Consider the following 23,530-nt stretch of genomic DNA (forward strand, 5'->3'; position numbering starts at 1 on the left):
GAGTGGATCCCATGTAGAGATAAGGACCAGCAAGTGCAATCTATTACGAACATGTTTTATCACACCAATGATGGTGACAAAATGTCTTGGCCAGGGGCTATGGATGCAGAATACAGTACACAACACTACTAAACTAGGTTTAAAAAAAACTAGGGTTTTTTTTTGTTCTTTTCACCTCTGCTTTCTTTTCATTTTGCTTTTTTTGAACAATGTATCTTAATCTAGCTCTATGGATGTAAAGTGAGAGTTATGTGTGCGAGAAGTGCCTGAAATCACTTTGTTTCTACTTTTCTTTCATCTTACATTCAGTAGGATAAATAACTGCAGAGGATATCGCTTAACCCATAAAACAAAGTGACATCATAATTTATTAATACAGAAGGCACAGTTCATTGCTGTTAAATGCCATAAAGAGCTGGAAATAGAGCAGTTTCTCAGAAGGCATTGTCAATATGTCAGAGAAAAGGTTTCCTTGATGCTCTCAGTGTGCCTAAGATCCTCTCCTCATTTTGGTTACTCTTCTGAGCCACTGTGTAGCATTCCAAAGCAGCTTTGCTGGACATTTCCCCCACTCCTGCGGCTTCCTCCTGCCAGTGCTGGCTGCCCTGCCATGCTGCTCCGGGTGCTTTTGCTGGGACAACAGCAGGAGCTGTGTTGTCCCTGCCCTCTTGTCCCTGTTGTTGTCCTCTCCATGTCTGCCAGGCAGAGGCCCCACATGGGCAGCGCAGGCGGGGCTGCATCACGTGCAGCGGCTGGCTCCACGCAGCAGGCTGCACACCCCTGGGCCCCGCTCCAGCAAAGCATTTAAGCACCTGCTTACCCCTAAGCTTTGGAGTAATTCCTCTGGCGTGAGCTAAGCACGGCCGCCTCGTGCTTCCCACGGTCTTCCTCTGAGAGGGTGCCTGGCCTCCCCGTGGGGCATAGTGCTCCCCACTGACCTCTGCGTCTGCCATCACCCCCTCCAGCATTGCACACACGGATGGGCTCTGCGCTGCCCTTGCTGCAGCTCCCTGCCTTCAGGGACAGGACCGGGGCCCAACTCCCATGTCGCAGATCCCATCCCACACACACGTGCCTCCAACCCCACGCTCACCGTCCCCTGCAGCGCCGGCGCGTTGGCAGTTGGCGACCCCCCTTGAATCCCCCTCTTCTCCAGGCTATATGTGGCATTTCCAAGCCCTGACGGCCTCTCTGAATGTTTTCCATATTTGTTCAGCCTCCTCCTCGGTTCAAATACCGGGAAGGACTGGGGCGGCACAGAGCGCGGTTTGGGGGGCAAGGAGCCCTGGCACACACACACGCACGTGAGGAGCAGCATGGGGAAGAAGGAGAAGAAAGCCCAGCACAACGCGGCCCACAGCGGGGAGCAGAGCACGGAATCCGGCCACACACAGGAGCCGGCGATGAAGAAGAAGAAGAAGAAGAGCAAGGGGGAACCCAAAGCTGGCCGGGAGGAGGAATCTCACACGTGTTGTTGGTGCCGTTTCCCACTGCTGTGCGCTTTGTTGCAGTTGGCATTCGGCGTCGCTGTAACGGTGCTGGGCTTCCTCATGGCAGGCGTCAGCTCCTCCCTGCCGGTCAGAGACACTCCGTATTGGGCTGGGATCATTGTAAGCATAAAGCCTGTTTGTGCATAAGGCGCCTGTGCCAAATTAATACAAGCTGCATGCTGCTGCACTTCGGACTAACCAACTGCATGCACCACGCTGGGCGAGTTACGCTAATACAACTGCTCCTGATGTTTAATGTCTAAATGCGCTCTCCCAGAGAAGCTGCAGGATAACAAGACCTTTAGTATTCCCCCTACAATTCACCAATAGACCTTAAATAAAACCCCAGCTGGCTGTGCGCTAGATGTATGCATTAGCTTTTGCTTTGCAGAGGGCTCGTGCCTGGTGATGCTGAAATAAATGCTGATTATTACAGTGTCCCCCTTTTCCCGACTAAGCCGTGACAGACGGGTTGAGGTGTAGGAGCAGAATTCTCACCTTTTAGCATGGCGTGCTGATAGGAGTGAAGGAGGACAAATGGCGGTCCTTCCAGCATCCTTGTGGTGTGATTTTCCCCCCTGGTGGTCCCCCTGGTCCTCAGCAGGGTTGAGACAACATGTGGCCATGGGGAGCAAGGGTGATACATGGAGTGATGGGGACAAGGCCAGGTCCTGCCAGGCATGTATGGGGATACTGGGGGAGGGTCTGTGTCTGGATATCCCCAGTTGGCCATGTGCTCGAGGACACTGGCAGGCTGGGGTCTGCAACGGGTGTTCATGCATGGAGCCAGGAGTGGGATTTTGTGATCTCTATGTGTTCCTCCAACTTGGGATACTCTATGAGTCCATGATTCTAGTCAATTAATGATTCTGCTCTCTTCTAATAATTTGTGATTCTACTCTGTGCATTCCATGACACGCATTTTTTTCCTGAAGGCATCAGTCTTCAAGAAAATGTATACCAGTATGTTAGCACTACTTTGGGTGTTGTCACATTGAAAGAACTTCCAGCAAATAATTTTGTATTTAGGTACTTGCAAGGTTTCCTGGTGCAGTAAGCAGTGCTGGGGGCACTTCACATAAACATAGCTCCTTGCAGATTACAGGATTCTCTGGCCACCCCAGTTGCTGGGGACAAGGAGCAAGACCTTTGCTACCAAGCAGAGCAGGAGCTCCACATGCTCATCACATCATTCTCATTTCTCTTGTGAAAGAGGAGACAGTGAAGAGTTTAGTCACTTCAAAACTGGGGTAAGACTGAATTTGGCTGAGATAGCATATGGCCAAGGGTGTGAGAAAAGTCCTTAGACCTATGAATGTTACCAGTGTCAAAATTGTGTCAGTATGGGACACCCGTAAAGATTCACATCCTCATGGAGACCCTGAGTGTCTCTACTTTCTGAAGGCTGGCCTGCAGCCTCCATCAGTTTTAGCAATACCTACCTACAGTGGTGCCACTGTCATGTTCACAAGTGAACTGATTCCTTCTCAGCTTAGAAGAACCTGTTGCTTTTGGTGCTGCTCATCCTCATAGTGTTGTTAGGGACTGTGTGCTCGGCAGATGTGGTCACAAAGTCTTCCAGCATGCCCAGCAGAAGGCAAAGAGGATCTGACTCTGCCCAGGGGTGGATGCTAGCAGTGTGAAAGGGAACTCAATGCTAGGAAGGAGATGTGCTGCCCCTGAGCTTCTCAGCAAGAGCACATGTAGAGAACAGGTTGCGCTTACTGTACAGTGAAAATAATACTGAGCTTATTTCAAAGGGTCAAAATGCAGGAGGTAAGAGGTGGTGCTGCATTTACTTTGTTCTTGTGCTGCAATGTCCCTGTGGGTGTGCTTGATGCTCACTGAGACACTGATGGGCTGGAGCTGGCCAGGAGCTGCTGATCTGGAGCTTCTGGGTACATGGTTCTTGGGGTGCTGCTGAAGGACTGCAGTGGGGAGCTCATGAGGTCTGGGCTCTGGAGATCTTCAAGGGAACTGGCTGATAAAGGAAGGCTCTCAGCTGGGACCTCCATGGTGACAGATGTCCTATTGGCTCCTCTGGGGCTGCTGGGAGTACAGGTGAGTAGGGGACAGATAACAAGTGCTGCTCGCACAACAGAAGGTGACTTACCAAAACTCATCTGCTTGCACAGAGAAGAGAAACAGAACAGAAAGATGTGGTGTAAAATATCGCAGCATATTTGTTTTAGTAGCATCCCACTCAAGTGCTCTTTTTAAAGGACCTGATTAGTATTCAGAAACAAGAACTTAAAAAATCTATTATCGAGACCTTTTTAGCAACATTAGAGATAATGGGTGAAGCTCATTCCTAGTGCTACTCCAATGGAATTACACCAGTGCTGAATCTGACCCTACAGCTGTTAATGCAGGATGGCAGGAAAATGAAGGAAAATTTCTAATGTGTTAAATAGTCCCTGATTGATGGAAGAATTTTTTTTCTTCCCTATTAGTGTCAAAATGGTAACACTTCCCTGCTGAAAACCAAGTGCTGTCGCCTCTCAGCATGAATGAAAAGGAACTGTTTTAGAGAAGCTACTCAAATGAACCCTCCCAAGGTAAACCAAACTGTGCAGGGCAATCTGGATCAACTCAAAACCCAAGCGCCCCAATAGCACAGGCCATGGCACAGGCAGGCCCACCATCCTGTCAGTGCTGAACATGTGTTATGCCAACAACAAGGAAGAGGGCCCAGGGCATCACGTCCCCTTGATGCTCCAGCCTTTGGGTGGAGTGGCTGCTGCAGGAGGAAATGCAGATAGCTTGTGTTACATCAGGAGCAGATCACTATGAAACTCAGTCAAAACCTACCAGTTTCGTGTGCATTTCATCTGAAATCCTTGGGGCATTACTCAGAAACCAAAGGAAAGGTTTATCGACAGAAACCACGGAGCTTGGTGTGATTTACCACTTCTGCTTTAATGTATCTGCTATGCTGCTAGGGACTTGCAAACAAGTGCAATTAAAATGGTGAGGGTGGCATTCAGTTCACTAGCATGGAATCATTTGCAGCAGAAGTGTCCAGATCTACACCAAAACATCACAGTCTATAGCTTCATGACACCTATTCTGAGCACCCAAAATCACAGCCTGAACCACACTGCCAATATGCTCCTCTTTTTTTCTGTTCTGGAGGCAAACTTCATAAATATAGCCAGGACTGCAGGGTTTTATCCATTTCTTCTGTGTCTTGCCACTGACTTGGCATGTAGTTCTGAGCAAGTTACTTAACCTTGCCAAGGCTTTATTTCCCCTGAAAAGTGGGGTTAATAATGGCCACCTGTCACCCTTGCTTTGAGATCTTGGATGAAAAGTGTTGCAGAAGCAGTATATATTAATGGTGCCCTTTTCATTCTTTTTCATTAGCTTGTGGCCTTTTGACATCCAGAAGAAGAAACGGTGTGTATCTCCTTGAAAACCTGCTCTCAGATTATTTCCACTGTGATCAAAAGCAGAGGGTACCAGAAATCTCGCAGGCATGCTCCCTTTCAGCCCCATTTTGCAGACTCAGGCAGTTGAGGAAGTGAAGGAAACGCTCGTCAGAAAAGATTATCTGAGGTGTTTATTATTTCTGTCAGGAGGTTATTTAAAATCCACGGAGACTTCTTGAACCTGGTGAAGCGAGGCTGTGTGACAGGGCCAGGGGAGGACTTTGGCTTGCTTTCCTGCCTCAGAGATCTTCTGATGCACAGTGCCACGTGGGACCATCTCCCACGGCTGTGTATCCTATCAGTGCTGATAACCGAGATGTTTGTTTAATTGACGTACTCCTGCGTGTGACTCAGGTGGCAGGGCCTGCCACCAGCTCGACACGTGCTCCTGAGCTGGGGAGCCTGGGTGCCAAAATCAATAGTGCTGCCTGCAACAGCCTCTGCTCTTCTTGTTTTCAGGGTTAGTGTCATGGTGGGGCCTGGAGGGAGGGTGGGTGATGTTACAAGCTCTCTGCACCCAGCAGCCTCCATGTCTCATGTAGCTTTCTGCACGTCGCTCCAGCACCTTCAGTTCCCAGCAGAGCCCTGAAAGTGAAGGTGGATTTTGAAACAGCAGAAGAGGACATCATAAGGGGACAGGGATTGAGATTTTCACCCTAGTTCAGCACTGACTGGCTTTACAGTTCTTCAGGAAAAGCTTTGAGAACACTGCCATGCTAAAAGGATGGAGTATTGCATATAAGTGTCTGTGGAAAAAAAGAGAACAGTGCTGTGATATAAAGTGACATCACTGAGAAGCTGGTGATCAGTGTGCCCTGATGGCTACCTTCTTGTGGCCTAGGATGGGTTTGCTGCACCTGCAGCTGCTCCTACCATGTAAATTGTTGCCCAGCTCAGTGCCATGAAGCATCTCAAGGGCCACCATCTCCCTGGTGTTGCCCCAGGCATGTGAAACTGTAGACGTTTCCTCCAAGAGCATTTCACACGATGTAATGTGGCAAATCCATACTGGTAACCCCCTGGTTGTGCAGTGGCAGCCCTGCCCAACACAAGGCTGCCCGTCAGCAGCTATCTTGTCTTCTTGGGGGAATCAATAATTGGGAAACATCCTGTATAATCAATAGATATCAAGATGTTATAATCACAATATAATCAAGAGAGTTAGGCAAAGTAGACAATGATAACAAAAGAGAATAAATAGAAGGCTTACCCTTATGCTGGACTCACCTACAAAACACCAGAGAAGGCAACCTCCAGAAGAGATCCCTCCCCACTGGTAGCCAGCTCTTCAATAGGTCTAGGAGGGGTGCAGCCAGGTTCCACCCCTTCCGGCAGCACAGGTGAATTGCCTTCAGCTGTGCTCCTCTGGCTGACTCATGGCTCACCTCAGGTGATCAATCAGAGGTTCAGGCCCTGACTCAGCAGTTCCCATACACTTCCCCAGCCAGAGAAAGCAGCAACCAATCCCCTTCCATGTAGATATAGGATGGCTGACTATTTAAAAACCTCCGAGATGTGCTCTCTTTCAAAGTCTGAAAGAGACACTTTCTTGTTAGCCCTGGCCCTGTGCTGACTTTTCTCTGTGATTGCTTTTGACACCTCTTCCTGCAGCAATTGTGGAGGTGGCTTTCAGTCAGGCTTTGCCTCCTGTATAGCCTTGCTGGGTTTTTAACATTCACTTGTTATGAAAGAAAATGATTTCAATTTTTAATAAAAGAGGATGCTTAAAAACTGGCGCCATCAAAGCAGCAAATAGAAAAGATAATCATGCAGGCAACTTTTTTTATACAAGCTAGCTTCAATTGGCCATGGGCAAATATCAAAGGTAGGAGGGAGGACTGCCTCCAAGTTCAGGTGTTTAATTGAGCCTTCTCCAAATTGCCTTAAACTCCAGATGGGATGCAATGAGTTGCACTGCAGGAAATCGGCTCTGCTGTAGTTTCCAGTGCTTGTTTATAGCTGTATAATTCTAATGCACCAGAGCTGTTCTCTTCAGAGCCCTGTGACCTTAAATCTCATCACTTTCTGAGACAACTATGTGCCGATGCCTGATTAAATGAAATTCATGCTTGTATTTGGACCAGGCAAAGACTGGAAATAGTTGATGGGAAGTAATGTCTCAGGGTCTCCATGTTAGGGGACCATGCACCCCAGTCCCATATGATCCCAGGGTAGGTCTATGGACAGGTGCTAAGCTGACATAGGACATTGCTGTGCTTCAGATCCTGGTCCTCCTGCAGCCTCAGGGGGAGGAGGGAGTGCATCAGAGCTCCTCCTTTGGTTGTGTCCATTCAAAGAGCTCATCTGGGGCTGTCCAGGCAGCTTTCCTTGGCCTAGGTAACCTTTTGACTTTACACAGATAATGGCTTTTTATAGCTTCACAATCGTGGTCACATTCCAAACAGCAAGTGTTATTTGCGCAGCACTTTCAGCCATGCTATGCTCCTCACATTGTAAATCACTGCTGGCTCTGAAATTTTGGATTTTTTTTATTTTATTTGGTTCCCTCAGGCACCAGATCGCCCAGCAGGGTATTCCTGACTTAACAGTGATGCCAGACTGCTGCTGCAGCTCCTAGCTTTGTTAGCAATGAAAGCCTGTGTGCTGCTTTGCCATGGAAAACTAAGTCTCACCCTGGGACAAGCAACTCTTGTCTCTGCTGAGCAAGCGGCGTAAACAGCAGAGATCACTACAGAAAAAAATGGCTTTGTTTTATCGTGCACATTCTTGCAGAAGTTTTGATTACTTTCCAGGATTTAAAAGAAAGTTGCACGTCTGCCATGTTGTATACCTGCAGGGTTGGAAGGGACCTGTGGTGAAGACATCCTTATTTTAATCTGTAATGGGGCTGGGGTGGTCAGGTGTCATGAATTTTTACAGAGGTTGAGAGAAATATTTCCTAGCTGAGGATGACCTTTGCCTGCAACCGCAATATGCGTGTTCATCATTCTCATTAGAGTTAATATTTCTGGAAGTAATCTACATGCATCTAGACTGTCCTTAAATCTAATGAGAAATCTATAAGAGGAAACACCACTCAGGAGCAGTACTTCTGTGTGGCAGACTGACTTCCTCTGCACGTGGCAGGAAGACCTAAGCTGACCCAAAGCTAATAAAAGTGAGCAGTTAAAGCTTCTGGTAGTACCTGCTCTCACTGTAGTTTCCTAAAAGCTCAGAAAGCAAATAAGCATCAGTGTCACTGTCTTTAACACTCTGTGCAGATGTCCAGTGTTGGAGAAAATCCTGTTTCATAATGGCAAAGCCAACAGGAATGTTTTCTTTTTCGCATCAAAGTCTGGGTCTAGTGGGACTGTTAAGTTCACTGGATAGTGTGGCTTTCTGAATGCAAGAACAGGAGCTAAGCCTTGCCGTATCTGATAAGGCTGGTGATCCATCAAGGACAAGTGTTTCCAAAGAAGGTGAGCCAGAAACTTCAGAGACAGCTAAAAGATACAATTTCTTTACCCTTAACTCTACAAATAGAAAGTCCCATAGTGACTTGAAGGGAGTAACTATCAAGCAACTTGTCTATAACGGAAATTTCCTCCCAATTCTGTTAATAACAGCGTTTCCCCCTGAAGTTGAGAGTTTACATTCCTGCCATCAAGGAAGAATCCACCTAGGGTGCTGTGGGTCTCAACAGGGCAGCGTGGTGTTACACTACTTGTATTTGAGAGGTGCTGTCCTCCTCTGTATGTGCTTTTTGACTTCTGAATGCTGTTCTAGGAGGTTCTTGTTCACCAGCCCCAGTGCAAAGAGCAGATGGGTTACAGCCTGCCTGTGTGAGTACTTGCAACATTTGTCTGATTCTGTGGCATAGACCCAAGGTGCTTCTTTGCACCAGGCTTTTGCCTTCATCTTCCCTTAAATTCTTGGAGGATGCTTCTGACTTTCCTGCTTTACCAGCCACATGTGCCTAGGTTTCCAAGATGCTCTGGGTCAGAGGCCCTTTGCTATAGAAAGCACCTTGTGTATAGCAACACTTGTGCAAAAATTGTAGCAACAGTGAGAAAAAGCAGTTTCACAAATATGTAATGGAGAGATAGAAGCAGATTAGAGCCATCTGTGGTTTTGAAATTTTTCAAATTAAAGCAAATCACATTAATATGTCAGTGTGCAAAGATGCGGAATGCAAACCACAGCGGAAATTGGTGCCATACATGTCTGTATTTCCCTCAGTTTCATTCGTTACACAGCCATCTCCATCACGGCTGTGAGGTGCCCTTGCACCTCCCATACACCTTGTGACAGTACTTATGTGATCAGACGTGAGAGAGGTGCGGGGAGGTGAGGGCAGTGTTGCAATGCCTACTGGCCTAGTCCCATGCTGCTCTGCGTTGCCACCCGTGTTTGTCCCTGTGAGATGATGACGAGCCTGTTTTTCTCACCTGTGCTGCTTTTAAGATGAGCTGCTGCTAGTCAGTGTGCAGGCACAGTTTGTTCGCCAAAGTCTTGAAATTCCAAGGACTCTACCCTTAGGTCCCAGGAGGTGCAAGGATCCTCCCAGGAATATAAGCTGGAGGATTCACTCTTAAATACCTTCAGGATCAGGCCCTATTTCCTGTTAAAAACTGATGGCGCTTGATTAAGTGCTCATGGCATCAGGCTTTAGATGTCTTTGTGGTCAGGGGAGACCAAAAAAAGTTTAATCCTATTTTCATTATGGTTTTTAGCCCTGGCATGTTCCTGTCTAATAGGAAGAATGTCCCAGTCAAAATGAACAGCACTACTGCTTTTCAAGAGCAAAAAATTGTTTTTTTTTTTTCCAATTAATTATAGTATAGCCATTTTCTCTGGATTGTGACTGTGGGAGATTTCACACGGTATACCCTAACCATAATTACATCTGTACTCTTCGTGAATGCATGCGTATCACATTCAGGTCTTTTTCTAGACAGTACTCTTCTATATTTAAGTACTTGGATAACCTTCCATGTCACTACCTATTCAGCAAAGGGTGTGTTTGTCTGGAAATCTTTGAAATAGGTCTTGAAATAAACTCGAGCTGAGATGTACTCAGCATAGAAATGCATATTTCTAGGTTTCCAGATAACAGCTACAAGAGCTGATCTAATTAACTGCTGTTCTGTAGCTCTTACAGAATCTATCTTATTTGTATAACAAATGTGCATCGATTGATGGCAAGCAAGTGCTAAAGCGAGTTCAATTGCATTTTATGTTGTGTGCTTAGTCAATAAGGCAGAGGAAGCATCTGCTTCACACGGGGATATTGTGAGGGCTATTGGAGTGAAGGGATGCAGGATTACCTCCTGCACCTTCCCAGGCAGCATCGACCGCAGCCGTAACACGCTTGCTGCAAGTCTTAGTCACTTAGTGGGTCCTGCCAAATATTTACTGAAGGATTTTTAGGGCTATTCTATCGCACTTCACAGGTGTAATTCAAAACGGATCTATTATTAATGTATAAAATAGAAGCATAAAGCTGTTTTCTGTATAAATGTCACTCGCTTTGGTTTGCTCCAGTGAGTGAATTTACCTTTAGAGAACAGAAATGTAAAACATGTGAGAGCTGTAATCCTCAGCAATGTCACTTTTTGCCATCACTCACAAGAACGCACACCTCTGGTTTAAAAAAAAAAAAAAAAGTAAGCATATTGTTATAAAAGAAATACTTAAGCCTTCTGTATTATCCTGGCCAAGCCTTGCTGGAATCCCGACCCAGTGTAATCTTCTATAAATACCCCTCTATAAAAGCACCTCTCCGAGTATCTCAGTATATTATTTAAATCCCAGAGGAACTTCAGAAAGCGCAGGCAGGAATGGAAATCCCTTTCAGCGACAGCCTTTTGTATGGGAGCTGTCTGAAGAGGGAAGCCTGATCCTGCAGTGCTGAAAGCCCATGGGGTTTTTGCAGGAGTCACACAAGGCCCCTAATTTGGTAGGGAACAAAATAAATCCAGGCTAGTGGGAGGAAATGCTGCCGTGAGTGCTTGATCCTGGGCCACGTTCCTGCTGGGAACGCAGCGGGGACACAGTCCCGTGATGTTGCTGGAGTCACCCGACAGCCAGCCTGGCCCTGGGTTCACACCAGTGTAAATGCCCACCAGCAAAACAGATGTGATTTATTGCTCATAATGAGATCCTTTTAGCAGCAGATATCAAAAAAGTTTAGGCCTGGCTTTGAGGGGAGCAGCCCCTTGGGTTTCACATGAGTCTGGGCACATAAGGTTAAGCATGTGTAGGTACGTATTTTGTAGGGCTCACTGCAAATTCCTTCCTTTGCCACTGCTGCAAGTGGGGAGTTTATCGTTTGGACAGTACTAGAGATATGATCTCCTTAAGATTTAAGTTTTATGGGGATGCTAATTGAATTAAAAGATTAATATTCAGTGCAAGGGACCAAGGACACAGGTGATTAATCCTGAGAAATAAAACATGTTTGTGTCACACAGAAGCACTATAGGGGGGAAAAATACCAGCAACTGAAGGACCTTTGACAAGAAAGGTTGTTTTTTTCCCCTGACAACCCTGTCAGCTATTGCTGTCAACAATAAAAAGAAGAAAACAAATAAATTGGAGGCCACGTGTAAGTCATAGGATCAGGATATAAATACACATGACATGAAGAGGAGTAAATAATACTGACGCTTTCTTTGGAAATGTTCTCAGGCAATACTTCCTATTCATGTCTTACTGAAATGACACGAAATAAAACTTTATGGGAGAAAGTGTGATTAATCACACCATTTCTTGAGAGATGTGACTACCTGTGTATTCAAAGGCACTCTTCCTTTACAGGGCTACTGGCTAGTACTCTACATCAACAATGTGGATATAAAGAAATCTGGAATTTTATTCATCAAATTGTAAAAAAGAGGGTACGTAGGATCCCAAGCTCATGGTCCTGTCCTTGAGCAAAGGCACTCAGGTCTGGTTTTGCCTGAGGAAGGCAAATAGCATTACTAGGGAGAAAGAGAAACCCTCAAATTAATGGCAACTCTTCAAAACCCTCACAGTAAAATGGAGAAAAAAAATAGGTTCTTACTCCATTCATTGGGAATTTAATAGTTACCATTTATAATCAAGTAGGTACTAATAAAGAGGGCAAAGTTTGCTCCTGGTTATGTGTTAGGACAAGCTTTAGCTGGCTGAGGTCCTCACTAAGGCTGGCTGCACTTGAGATCCTACCTTCAGGCACAATAACAAGTGCACATGCCATCGACTCACCTGCTTTTCCAAGGCAGCCCATTTGTACAGCATTTCTACCACATGTAGCTGCAGCCTCCAACACCACCTATAGCCTACAACATCCTCTCCTGCTGTGGGTGCAGCCAGGATGCCCTGATCCAGCCACAGCAGCCCCATGGTGGCACCTGGGACCTGCTCTAGCACTGATGTCCGTGCTGCTCCTCATGGGAGCTGCCACAAAGATGCGGTCCTGTTGCAGTGCGGTGGTTCTGGTGCGCATCCTAAAATACCACGTGTGCGCAGGCATGGGGATCAGTTCACCATCACCTGGGTTTCTCCCACAGAATAGCACAGCTAGCACAGCTGAACTCGCTATCTGCACGTCCTGGGTATTTCTAATTTCCAAAAGGCAAGGGCATACCTGGGACCCAGCAAAACTCTGTCAGAAACTCATCAGGAGTTTACAGGAGTAAGCGGTCAGATTTATACTGCTGCCAGATGCCAAAGGACAGAAATGTCATAAATCAATGTTAAACACTCCTTCACATATTCCAGGCAGGCTGATTTCAACCTTGATTTCTTAAGGTAAAAGTTAAAGGAAGTTTATTGCTGAAAATGAGTCAGCCATCTGGGAAATGAACCAAGTAAAAGGCTCAGGGAAATTCACAAGGCCTTCAGTTGGGTTCCTCAACAGTAGGCCAACGAGGATATATAGTCCACGTGGGACTGCCTGGCTCAGTGATGCCCCAACAGTGTTTTTAAGCAGTGGTGAGTCGTGGGGTTGCTGCATTCTGCCCCTCCAAACAAGGGACATGGGGGACAAGGCGAGTAAGTGTGACATTTGGGTCTACAGGTCTTGTGACCTCCTGTGAGGTTTGCTTACAGATCCTCCATAACTACAGAAGTAGAAGACTCTTGACTGGAGTGCTTAACACAATAGGGGCCTGAAAATCACTGCTTGAAAAAGGAAACTATTTATCAGGCTGTTTTATGCATTCCTCAGAGCAGGAGCATCCTTCTTTATAGGGCTGGAAAATGCCTACCAGTGAATATCTGACTCTTCCAATAAACCTAAATCTTCAGAATTAATAATAAAGGCAGCTAAATGAATATTAAACTGCACAAATACTTTTCTATTGTTGTTAACCATTATCAGTTACTGCCACAAGGCTAAAACAGTCTCAGATTGCAGGGCAGATGTCCTGTTTGCTAGGATGTCCACTGGAGGAGATGTTGAAAGCCCCTACTGTAATCCGGTCTGCTTCTCATCCAGAGGCAGCAATGGTTGCTGATTTACAACCATGCAACTCACACTGGTGACATAAAAGCCCTGTTAGCATCCAGTGGTACATAGGATGGTGCTCTTTGGGCTTACCAGCTTAACTCATAAGTCTTCTGCTTCCTTTTGATAGTGAGTTATATGGACAAAAGCTCAAAAGACATCCTGGAGGATGTTGCCAAGCTGTGACTTAGTAGGTCTGATTCACAAAACCTCTCTAAGTAAGCTTTTTGTGCCTTGGTGTTCATGAAGTGGAGGTGAAAGCTCTTCCCTCTTCACAATCCACATGAATGAGGCTCTTGCACATACAGCTGGAGCCCCTTTGCAAACCATTTGACTTACATAATGCTCCTTGAGTTACAGTCCTGCTAACACAGAAAGATCTTTGGACTTGAAAAATGCTATTATTATCACTATTATTATTACTGCTTTTTATAATTCTGACGCATTCTAAATCTTTTCCTTCGCAGGTCTGTGTGGTGTCCTTAGTGGGATTTGTTATGCTTTGCATTTCATACCAACCCGATGAGAAGACGTGCGTGCAGTTCACAGTAAAGGTACCTTGAGTTTCTGTTATTTCTTTTTCCTCCCATGTCATTAAATATAATCAGAAAAGTTGGTTCTGGGGATATTTTTAAGACCGCATTAAACGAAGTGAAAATACACCTGAAATGCAAGAATGGTTTTCTGGTATTTTCCAGGCAGATAAGGAAGAAACTGCAGTCTATAAAGGGGAAACTCTGTAACAAATATTTGAAAACACAGCAAGATACCTTTTTATAACTTGCCATATTTTAAGAATATCAAGGAGATTCAGATCAACAAAGCTGAAATATTTTGGGAATTGTTCGCTGAAAGATGGGCATTACTGATTAAATAGAGGCATTCAGAGTGTGCCAGGAAAGAATTAGTGTGGGGTAGAACAGGTCCAATTATATTAGATTTCAATTTTTACTGTGGTCTCAGAAGCATCTCAGCATCTTCCCTGCCATTTTGCTCCTAACCATCAAATAAGAAACAGAACGAGCACAGATGCATTAAAAAGCATAGCTGGAAATCTCTGCCTGCTCATCTTCTGGGGAGAGGTCCTTGCCTCAGAGTACAGCGCCTTGTGCAGGGTCAGGCAGTGACAAACATGGGGAAGCATTAGCAAGCTGTGGGAACAAGCATTCTCTCGTGAACAAAAATCCCATCTGAGCATCACATTAGAGGTACATGAGCTGAGCACCATGTCCATCCTGCTTCAGTTTCCAAAACCATGCTTTGTTGATGCCAATAACTGACTAATAAAAGAAACGCTTAGATTTTTTTTTTTGCTCCAGATGGGAAGTTTCTAACACCATTTACTTGGGCTGCTATTTTTCCTTATTATTGCAATTTTGAGGGCTCTTAATATTTTGCAGACACATAAAAACCAGGAAAAAATACCAACAGAAACAGTACAAAATAACAGTGATTATTAACAAAGAAAGGTAGAAGGAAATCAAACGCAAGGAACCTGGCATTCATCCTCCCTGAGAAATTAGGCCCTGGAGTGTCTTTTGTGCCTCTCTAAAGCTTCTCTTGTACTTAAAGAAATAAAGGGAGGAGAAGAACAATCGTTTCCTTGCTTTGATAGACTTCATGCTCTTATTCCCTCACCTCCACACCATCAGCAAGTATGATGACTGCCCAGAGAGGTGCCACACCAGGCTTTGTGCTGCTTGTCCAGCAGCATTACAGTGAACTTGGCACTCACACAGGAAGGAGACATACATCTCTGGTGGAGAGACAGTGTGTTGGTCGGGGCATCTCAGAAGTCTCTGAGGCCCTTGACAACACCACTGACATGGCCAGTGAGGAGCATGGGCAGCCCAGGCCCTGCAGTAACACTGTGAGCTGGTGCCACTGAGGCTCTGCATGGCTATTGAGCATCTTCTTGCAAGAAAATCTTGGGCAGGAAGCATTCCAGGATGACACATGTAGCCCATGGCTCATGCGGGGAGAAGGACCATTTGGATTGGTACTGGGTCCAATCTTGTTCAGTGTCTTCAACTACGACCTGGATGACAGATCCTCTGCAAGAGCACCCTCAGCAAGTTTGCTAACAATACGAATCTGGGAGGAGCAGCTGACACACCAGAAGGCTATGCTGCTATTCAGTGAGACCTGGACAGTCTGGAGAGTTGGGTGGAGAGGAACCTGACTGAGATTCAACATGGGAAAGTGGACAATCCTACACGTGGGGAGGGATAACTGCAAGCGTCAGTACAGGTTAGGGGCTGACTTGCAGAAAAGGGGTTCCGAGAAGGACCAGGACGACCTGATGAACAACAGGTTGGCCACGAGCCAGCAGTGTGCCCTTGTGGCCAAGGAGGCCAATGGTATCCTTGGGTGCATTAAAAGAGCATGGGCAGTAGGCTGTGGGAGGTGATCCTCCCTCTCTGCTTTGCCCTGGTAAGGCAGAGAAGTACTGTGTTCAGGTCTGGTCTCACCAGTTCAAGAAATACAGGGAACCTCTGGAGAGAGTCCAGTGGAGGGACACAAAGATGATGAGAGACCTGCAGCACCTCCCTTATGAAGAAAAGCCAGGTACTGTTCAGCCTAGAGAAGAGAAAGCTGAGGGAGCCATCTTATCAATGCTTATAAATATCTAAAGGGTGAGAGTCAAGTGGATGCGGCCAGGCTCTTTTCAGTGGTGACCAGCCAACAGGACAAGGGGCAGTGGACACAAAATAGAATGTAAGAAGTTCCATCTGAATGTGAGGAAAAGCTTTTCTACTGTGAGGGTGACAGAGCACTGGAACAGGCTGCTCAGAGAGTCTGTGGAGTTTCCTTCTCTGGAGATAATTAGAACCAGCCTGGCCGACTTCCTGTGTAACCTGCTGTACAGAGCCTGCTTTAGGAGAGGGGATTGGACTAGGTGATCTCCAGAGGTTCCTTCCAACCCCTGTGATCGCGTGATTCTGTGATCACACACATACAGCCCTGGGGATTTTAGCCCATCCCCTGGCTCACCCTGTTCAAGGTGCTTTGAGCCTAAGCCTCAATAGCCTTCAGAGGAATTCCCTGGATCCATGTCTGCAAAACCTGCTGGTTTCATCTCTGATAAGCATGAAAAATCTTTTCAGTGATCAATTCAATCCATCTTAGATGCTTTATTTTTTTTCATATTGGAGCAAAGCTATCACCGGTAAATACGGCTGAAATATTTCTCCCTTGTATGAGGAACCCAAGAGACAATGAGCTGCTATGCTCTGACCTCATTGCATGCTTTCTTCCCGCTTCCTTTTTTTCCTTCTACTTAAACAGCAATCACCGGGTCTATCTCTATGAGGCCACAAAAAACATTTTTCCAGTGGCAAGTTCTGGTTCCTGAGCAGAGCTCACTATGTAGTCGTGTTTGGAGTGCTGAGGCTGCCTCCAGCTCTGCCATGTGATTAATCTGCTGATGGGATCCAGCACTTGCTGTCTGATGCTCTCTAACAGGCAGCATTTGCATTTGCTTCACCTTTGATATTTGGAAATGTGTTCATTTTCAGTGGCTTGCTAAGGGATTCCTCTGCAAACATCTTGAGAGAATAATACACTGTTTGGAAATTGCCCTACATCTCCACGCATCTGTGTTCACCTCTGAGACCTGCCATAAGAGCTGCCTGTGTATTCTATGCACACAGAAGTCTCTCTGAGATTTCCTTCCCTTTAGACACAAAACAGGCTCACAGTACCTGGAGGATACTTATGGTTTTGGATTTCATGCCAGTTTGTGCTCATCTTAGAAGTTGGCAGCTAAATGAAATATCTGCCAGGGGAGAAGCAGGCTCAGCACATGGTCTTGGCTTAACATCTCATTTATTAGGGAGGCCTGATTCTGTCCCCCACTGGCCTGAATCCAGGGACATGCAGCCTATCCCCTGGGGTGACAGCTGCATCGCAGAACAACTCTCATTCCTCAAAGAAGGGAAATGTTTTTGTTCATTTTCCATTTTCTCCACTTTTTAAAGCTGTGCTGTAAGCCCACAAAGTGTTCCTTGGCAAGGCTCTACTAGCCAGCAGTGCTCCCCTTTCTGTGTGCCTCCTGTGCAGAGGTGTTCCTGTTTCCCAGCTTCACCCTTCCCATGCACCCTTATCTTGAAAACTGAGGGGCTAAAGGATTTGCATTGAAGAAGAGCCTCCCTCATTTTGAAGCTGCCCTTGGTTTAATGCTGCAGGGAAAGTCATTAATAGTAGAAATGAAGATCTTGCTATAAGAATTCAGTTCTTTGGGGGAGAAAATGCACAGAGAGCTTGAAGACCAGCATGAAGACTAACTACTTTTCTTTTTTTTCAAGCTGACAGCCAAATAGGAAGATTGATTCACACTGCAGATTTAAGACAAATACGCCAGAAGTGTGAATTTTATCAAGGCACACATACTTGGAGTTTCAAGGTCATAAAAAAATGCTTTATATTGATAGTTTGCTTGTGGTATTGAGGTTAAGAGATAGGAAGAGAAGCTGCTGTTTAAAATAACATATTCCCAACCACACCATGTGTCTGACAGATACGATGCCAAGAAAAATAAATGTTTTTACAGTGCTGAACAGAACCAAAATAGTATTTTGGCTAAACACAGCACATGATTTTAATGTACATTCACACATATTTTGCGTGAGCAGCACAGCAATTGCCAGCTCCTACCATCAGCAGGAAGGAAAATCCATATGCTTGGGTACCCAAAGGTCTCAGGTGTTAGTGCTGATCAGCAACAGCTCCAGATGGCTCATGGGGCTGGGCTCTGCATGGATGCTCGTGATGAAGGCTTACCTCTATGCCAAAGCTGCCACAGGTGTAAGGAGAAGGAGGGTGACCAACAGGCCCTTGTCCTTCTCTTGCAATACCAGGGGCAGCACTAGCATAGGTTCTCACTGCATTCTGACACCTTTGAAAGGCTTCTCCTTCACACTGATGTGGAAGTCTTCTAAGAGGGATTGGCACGACATGCATTTCCTTGTGGAGATGTGTCGGGATCAGGCAGCAAAAAAGCTGGCTGCCTTACCAAGACTGTAAGTAGCAGATATGACACATCACTGCCCAATTTGCAAGTGTAAATCAGGTTTGTTTGGGCATGCAAAGCATGAAAAGGATAGTAGGGACACATGAACAAATTCTCAAAACCACCTAGCTCTCAGCACTGCCTGGGTTAATATGTCAGCCCAAGCCTCAGTTTCCTTAGCTCTGCTTCAGGACAGCTAACTTATCTCAGCTGATGATTCTAAATCTAGCCAATGCAGGGACAGTAGGGGAAGATGCTCCCTCCCTCTCTATAGAGTTGGAGTACATCCTGGTGCTCTTACTGAGCCTCAACACTGTAGGACAATGCTCATATAAAAAATGCAAGGCAAAACTGTTAGCTTTTGAGACGATGTCCTGAACTTTATATCAGCAGGGAGCTGTATCTGCTGTATCAACATTAGAAGTCCGTGGTGTCTGGCCAGTACACTGAATGCATGCACTTCCTGTGAAATACACGTTAATGTATTCCTTCTGTGTTCCTCATTCTCTGTCTAGCTGGAAAATGAGTGAGATCATTTCGTTTTATTTTAATTTTTTCTTTCTTTCAGCTGATGTATTTTCTGCTGAGTGCCATGGCTCTGGTTCTCTGTGTCATGGCAGTGGCTTTTGCGGCCCACCATTATCTACAGCTGACAAAATTTACTTGTGATACTGTTCTCGAGTCCTGCCAGTGCAAACTGGACACCGCAGACCCCCTCAGCAGGACCTTCGTCTACCAGGATGCCACTGACTGCAGCAGTGTCACCAGCATGCTCAGCCTCTACCTGATTCTGCAGATGGTGCTCAACCTGCTTGCAGCACTGGTGTGTCTGCTGGCGTGCTTCGTTATGTGGAAACACAGATACCAGGTCTTTTATGTGGGTGCTCGGTTCTACCCTTTAGCTACCGAGTGCCAGCAACAGAAAGTGTAGGGTCTGTGTTTCGGCAGGGCCTGTGGCCAGGGAATGGAAAATGTCAGCATTCTGCCAGCATAGATGCCACGCATGGATCAATGTTTTTAAGGCTTTTGACAAGGAAAAACATTCACATGTTTAATGAAATATATTCTTCAATCATTTTGAATTTTGAATCTCAACTCTTGCAAAAAGTCCCTAGTGAGACTATATAGAGGTCATCTAACATTCTGAAGATGCAACTGTAGTAATACTCACCAAAGAGCACCTTCAGTAGCCATAAACAACATGAGCTTAAAAAGTCATTGGGAACTCATCTGAAGGGCTACAGCTGTTTAGACATGGGGTCTATTTCCCTCATTGGTAGATACTCATTCTTGCCTTCAGGGAAGATATACCATTTTCTACCAGATGAAGATCTCATCCAAACTGCTTTATTATAATTATGCTGATAACGCTTATTGAATATATTGTATTTCGGATGCACCAATGGAACTTTACTGTATAGAAAAGGAACCAAAGAGGTCAAGACCTCTTCAAATGCAGGCTGAGATCAGCAGCAGAAGTGACTATGTTGATGACTACCATATAAAAGATGTTTCAGAGTGACTGGTGATGGCAGTTACCCAACCCAGTTGTGAACAAACACCAACATCAGTGGGTTTGCTGATGGTAATGGGGTGGGCAATGCCTCAGACCCCACATAGTTTACAAATGAGCACTCAGCGCTTTACGAGAAAAAATCAATTTAAAGAACCTCGAGCAAGCTCCTAGGATGGAGGTCCTTAAATCACTAGCCACATTGAATGCCCTGCTGTAATTGCATGCTTCCAAACCCAGCATCAGGCCAGTTCTACCAATTACATTCTCTGTGCAACAGGCCAAATGCATTTTTGGTGTAACTCCTCTGAAGACAATCAGCTTTACACACCAGCTGTGGATTTGGGCCAACAGCCCTGAAAGATAACATCCCTGAAACAATCCATGTTTTTGAAATCGGATAGAGGGAAGGAAGCAAGAAGAAACTGCCAGTCTACCAAAGACATCAATTGCAAATAATGAGGGCAAGAGAATAACAATTTCTTTAAAAGCAGCATAGAATAACAATCTGTATTCAGCGCTCCTTCACCCGGAATGCATGACTCTGAAAGTGCTTTATACATTATTAGCCTTATACCAGAACAAGCATGCTGGCTTGTCTCTCCACCTGCCCAGCGTGAGCTCTAGGATGATAGGAGCAGCTCTGGTCAGCAGCATTGGGCCCAGTATCAACGCAGGTCAATGCAGCTGGAACTCACACTTCATCATCATTTGGAATTTCCTGGTCCCTGCCAGAGCCAGGGTATCTCTGAAGTGGAGTTGAAAAACCATACGCCAGAAGAACTGCACCACTATCATTATCAGCAAGGAGGAAGCAAGTAGAACTTCTACAAGGTTTTAAAGAAGCAAAAACTTTCTGTTTTTGCTAAAAAAAAAAAATAAATAGCCATCAGTGTATCAAAAAGCTGCGCTGGCAAAAAGCTTGTTGTATTAGCAGCTCTAATCCTACCCAAAGAGTGCCTTCCATGCAGTGATCACGCAGTGAGCACTCATCAGCCCAGGCTAGACCAGCATGCTGACAGTGTCAGAGAACCACTGTGGGGATTGCTCTCCTAAGGTCCACCTAGAGGAAAGTGCTTATGTTTCTGCCACAGAAACTTCCAGCACAGACATAACATCAGTCATGGTGCTCTCTGCAAGCTGTGAAGTTGGGACCTTTTGAAAATGAAAGCTTCAAGACCAGCTTCCAAACAGCCATTTTTTTGTACCAAAAACCAAGTGACACTAACAAGTGTGGCAGTAAAGGGACATTTGCAAGCACTCCTGCTGGTTGTCCACGCATCGCCACCCATACTAAGTTCCAGATTGGACTCTCAAGCATACTCAGAGCTAGCACATAGTGGCCCAGTGAGGTGGGACCTGGTGTAGCAGTGGAGGAAGCAGCCCATCTTCTCTGACTTCAGTGGAGCATTCTGCAATCAGTACTGGTGGACCAGATCCCATATGACACAGACACATAGGTTCGGGGGCCTCCTCCTACCCTTGCCATCAGTCTCTGCATCCCAATGGCTGATGAAGCCAGAGGAAGGCTCTGCTGGCAGAGCCCCTTCCTAAATGGCCTGGGTACCTGCCTGCGATATCTTCTGGGGTAGCCCCAGTAAAGATTTTGAGATGCCAACTGGAGGACTGGTGGGGAGGGATACAAGTGACGGGGAAGGGAAAAGAGCCTGCTCTGCTTAGGAAGCCACTTTAATAACAACATTTTAATCACAGCGCACTCCCTGCTTTGAGCCACCACTGCCAAATTTGGTTCACTCTCTGGTGCGTCACAGTGTAACCTTTCACTCTAGAAGAAAACAATATTCGTTGTATGTTCTATGGGTATTCTAATGCTTTACAAATAAATATGGAGCATTTTGATCTAGCAAAGAATAACTTCTGTATTTCCTCTTTATATAGCTCAAGAGCATAAAATGAAAACAGAGAAGAGAGACCAGGAGACAGACACAGTAGCATGTGGAAACATTTTTCTCCTGGATATAGTTTTACAATGCATTTTACTCTAATTAAGAATTTCAGAAAGCATTAATTATAGGATTAGCACCTAGCACAGCACATTCAGACAGTTCACAGCCTTTCTCAGTGTTGGGGGAAAGGTGTACGGACTGCACCAGGAGGCACAGTGGGATTTGTGGGCATGGAGAGAACAGGAGTGTTGAAGAAAATGACTTTTAAAAAATTATTATTCCTGGAAATGTTTTCTCTTGGTGAATTGCACAAGATGGGGCAGCAGTAGTCCACTCTGACACGCAGAAATTGTGAGGGGCCCTATGTAATTTGCTCTCAAAACCCAGGTGCGATTCTCATTTGCACCCTGGCCACTTTATGCTGTTTTTGCAGCGTAAAGGGGCCGTAAAGATGGCATCGATCATTTTTACACCTACTTTATGGCCATTTTACACGGCTAAAAGGGCCCTTTGTGTAAATGAGAACTCAAGCCCTACAGGACTTAATGGAGAGGAGTAGACAGCGTAAGACCCTCTGATAGGGTCTATTAATGGGGTATAACTATCCGCTGAATTTTATAGCTCAGCTTAGAGAGCATCAGTCTCGATTAAATTCAGTTCCTCAGAACTCTTCCAGAGGCTGTAAGCCCCGCTGACACGGCTCTGCCGCCCAGCACACGCACACCCACCGCTGCGGCACACATCGCTGCCGTGTGTGAAAGGAGAAGCGGCGGCCGCTGCCCTGCTCCAGCTCTGAGGCGCTCGTTGCGGCGCTATGCAAATACCGGAGCGACAAGAACGGCAACGAAAAGGGAACCGAGACGCAGCACCGAGCTGACATGGCGCACTGGCAACCCGAGTGGGTGCCACGGTGGCAGGACGGCTGCGCTCTTCCTCCTCCTCCTCCTCTCGCTGGCCCCGCACGAAGGGGAAGCGAGGCTCTCAGCCACCTCCCGCCGTGCCTTCACGTGGTTCCCATCTGCGCAGGGCCAGCCCTGCGTGGGCACTTCTTGGAGCCCTGCCTGAAAGCCCGCGCTGAGCTAGAGGCTGGAAACCGTCATCAACTCACAGGACAATATTTTTTTCTTCCCCCTTATTTATTTATTTAATTAATTTTTTTTTTGCTCGCACTACCAGCCAGTACAGTGCTTCCTCTGGGGCCTTTTGAAACAGAAAACACACTGCTAGCATGTGAGAAGAGCCGCAGCTCACGTCCTCTATATTTAGAAAGCCAGGATGTCATACCTCCCCTTGAAATTTTCATAGTCCCCTGCACCCCACCCACCCACACACGTACTCGTGCTTGCGTCTGGAAATGTTTGTCGATATTAGCGCGGGGTGTTGGCTTAGGGGGATTCAAGGGAGGTGCAGAGCAACAACAGCAGTGCTGCCCTAAGAGCAAGGCCTCCTTAAGGATGTGGGCCGTGGGCCGTGGGCCTGGCCCAGCTGCCAGGGCACAGAGATGAGAGTTATGACACAGTCCAGTTCGAGGGTCTCAGCCTGTGGCACAGCTCCTGAAGTATCCCCAGGTTTTGGGGCTCATGGAAGCCCCCCAGAAGTGTTTTGTCAGGTAGTGCTGAGCACACAGCTGGCTGCTTCTCCCCACCTCCATCTGGTGCAACTGCATGCACACATACGTTAGCTGCTGCGGCACCTGGAGCAAGGCCTCATAGAAGGTGAATTCTGGGGCTGCTTTGCCCACACAGCT

The 23,530-nt window shown here is 46.2% G+C and overlaps 1 protein-coding gene across 2 annotated transcripts; it reads left to right on the forward strand.

Moving 5' to 3' along the window:
* Positions 1-1,183: 1,183 nt before the first annotated feature.
* On the forward strand, positions 1,184-21,736 carry SSPN (sarcospan). 2 transcript variants are annotated; one of them, XM_042835024.1, is made up of 3 exons: positions 1,184-1,610; positions 13,820-13,906; positions 18,932-21,736. In XM_042835024.1, exons 1-3 carry the CDS (start codon positions 1,317-1,319, stop codon positions 19,292-19,294), a joined length of 744 nt encoding a protein of 247 aa, XP_042690958.1. In that variant the 5' UTR covers positions 1,184-1,316; the 3' UTR covers positions 19,295-21,736. The 2 variants fall into 2 exon arrangements, with proteins under 2 accessions (XP_042690958.1, XP_042690959.1); XM_042835025.1 differs by lacking the exon at positions 1,184-1,610 and adding an exon at positions 12,818-12,838.
* Positions 21,737-23,530: the final 1,794 nt, after the last annotated feature.

This window comes from Centrocercus urophasianus, unplaced genomic scaffold (assembly GCF_019232065.1).
Source record: "Centrocercus urophasianus isolate 14NV4802_14NV808 unplaced genomic scaffold, USGS_Curo_1.0 seq_5, whole genome shotgun sequence".
NCBI lineage: Eukaryota > Metazoa > Chordata > Aves > Galliformes > Phasianidae > Centrocercus > Centrocercus urophasianus.

What these genes read in the sequence shown, in the direction of transcription:
- SSPN (XM_042835024.1), top strand. Translation starts at nt 1,317, where the DNA reads ATGGGGAAGAAGGAGAAGAAAGCCCAGCACAACGCGGCCCACAGCGGG. An exon ending in CGTATTGGGCTGGGATCATT is followed by an intron (nt 1,611 to 13,819) that starts GTAAGCATAAAG and finishes TTTCCTTCGCAG; the next exon opens with GTCTGTGTGGTGTCCTTAGT. An exon ending in GCGTGCAGTTCACAGTAAAG is followed by an intron (nt 13,907 to 18,931) that starts GTACCTTGAGTT and finishes TCTTTCTTTCAG; the next exon opens with CTGATGTATTTTCTGCTGAG.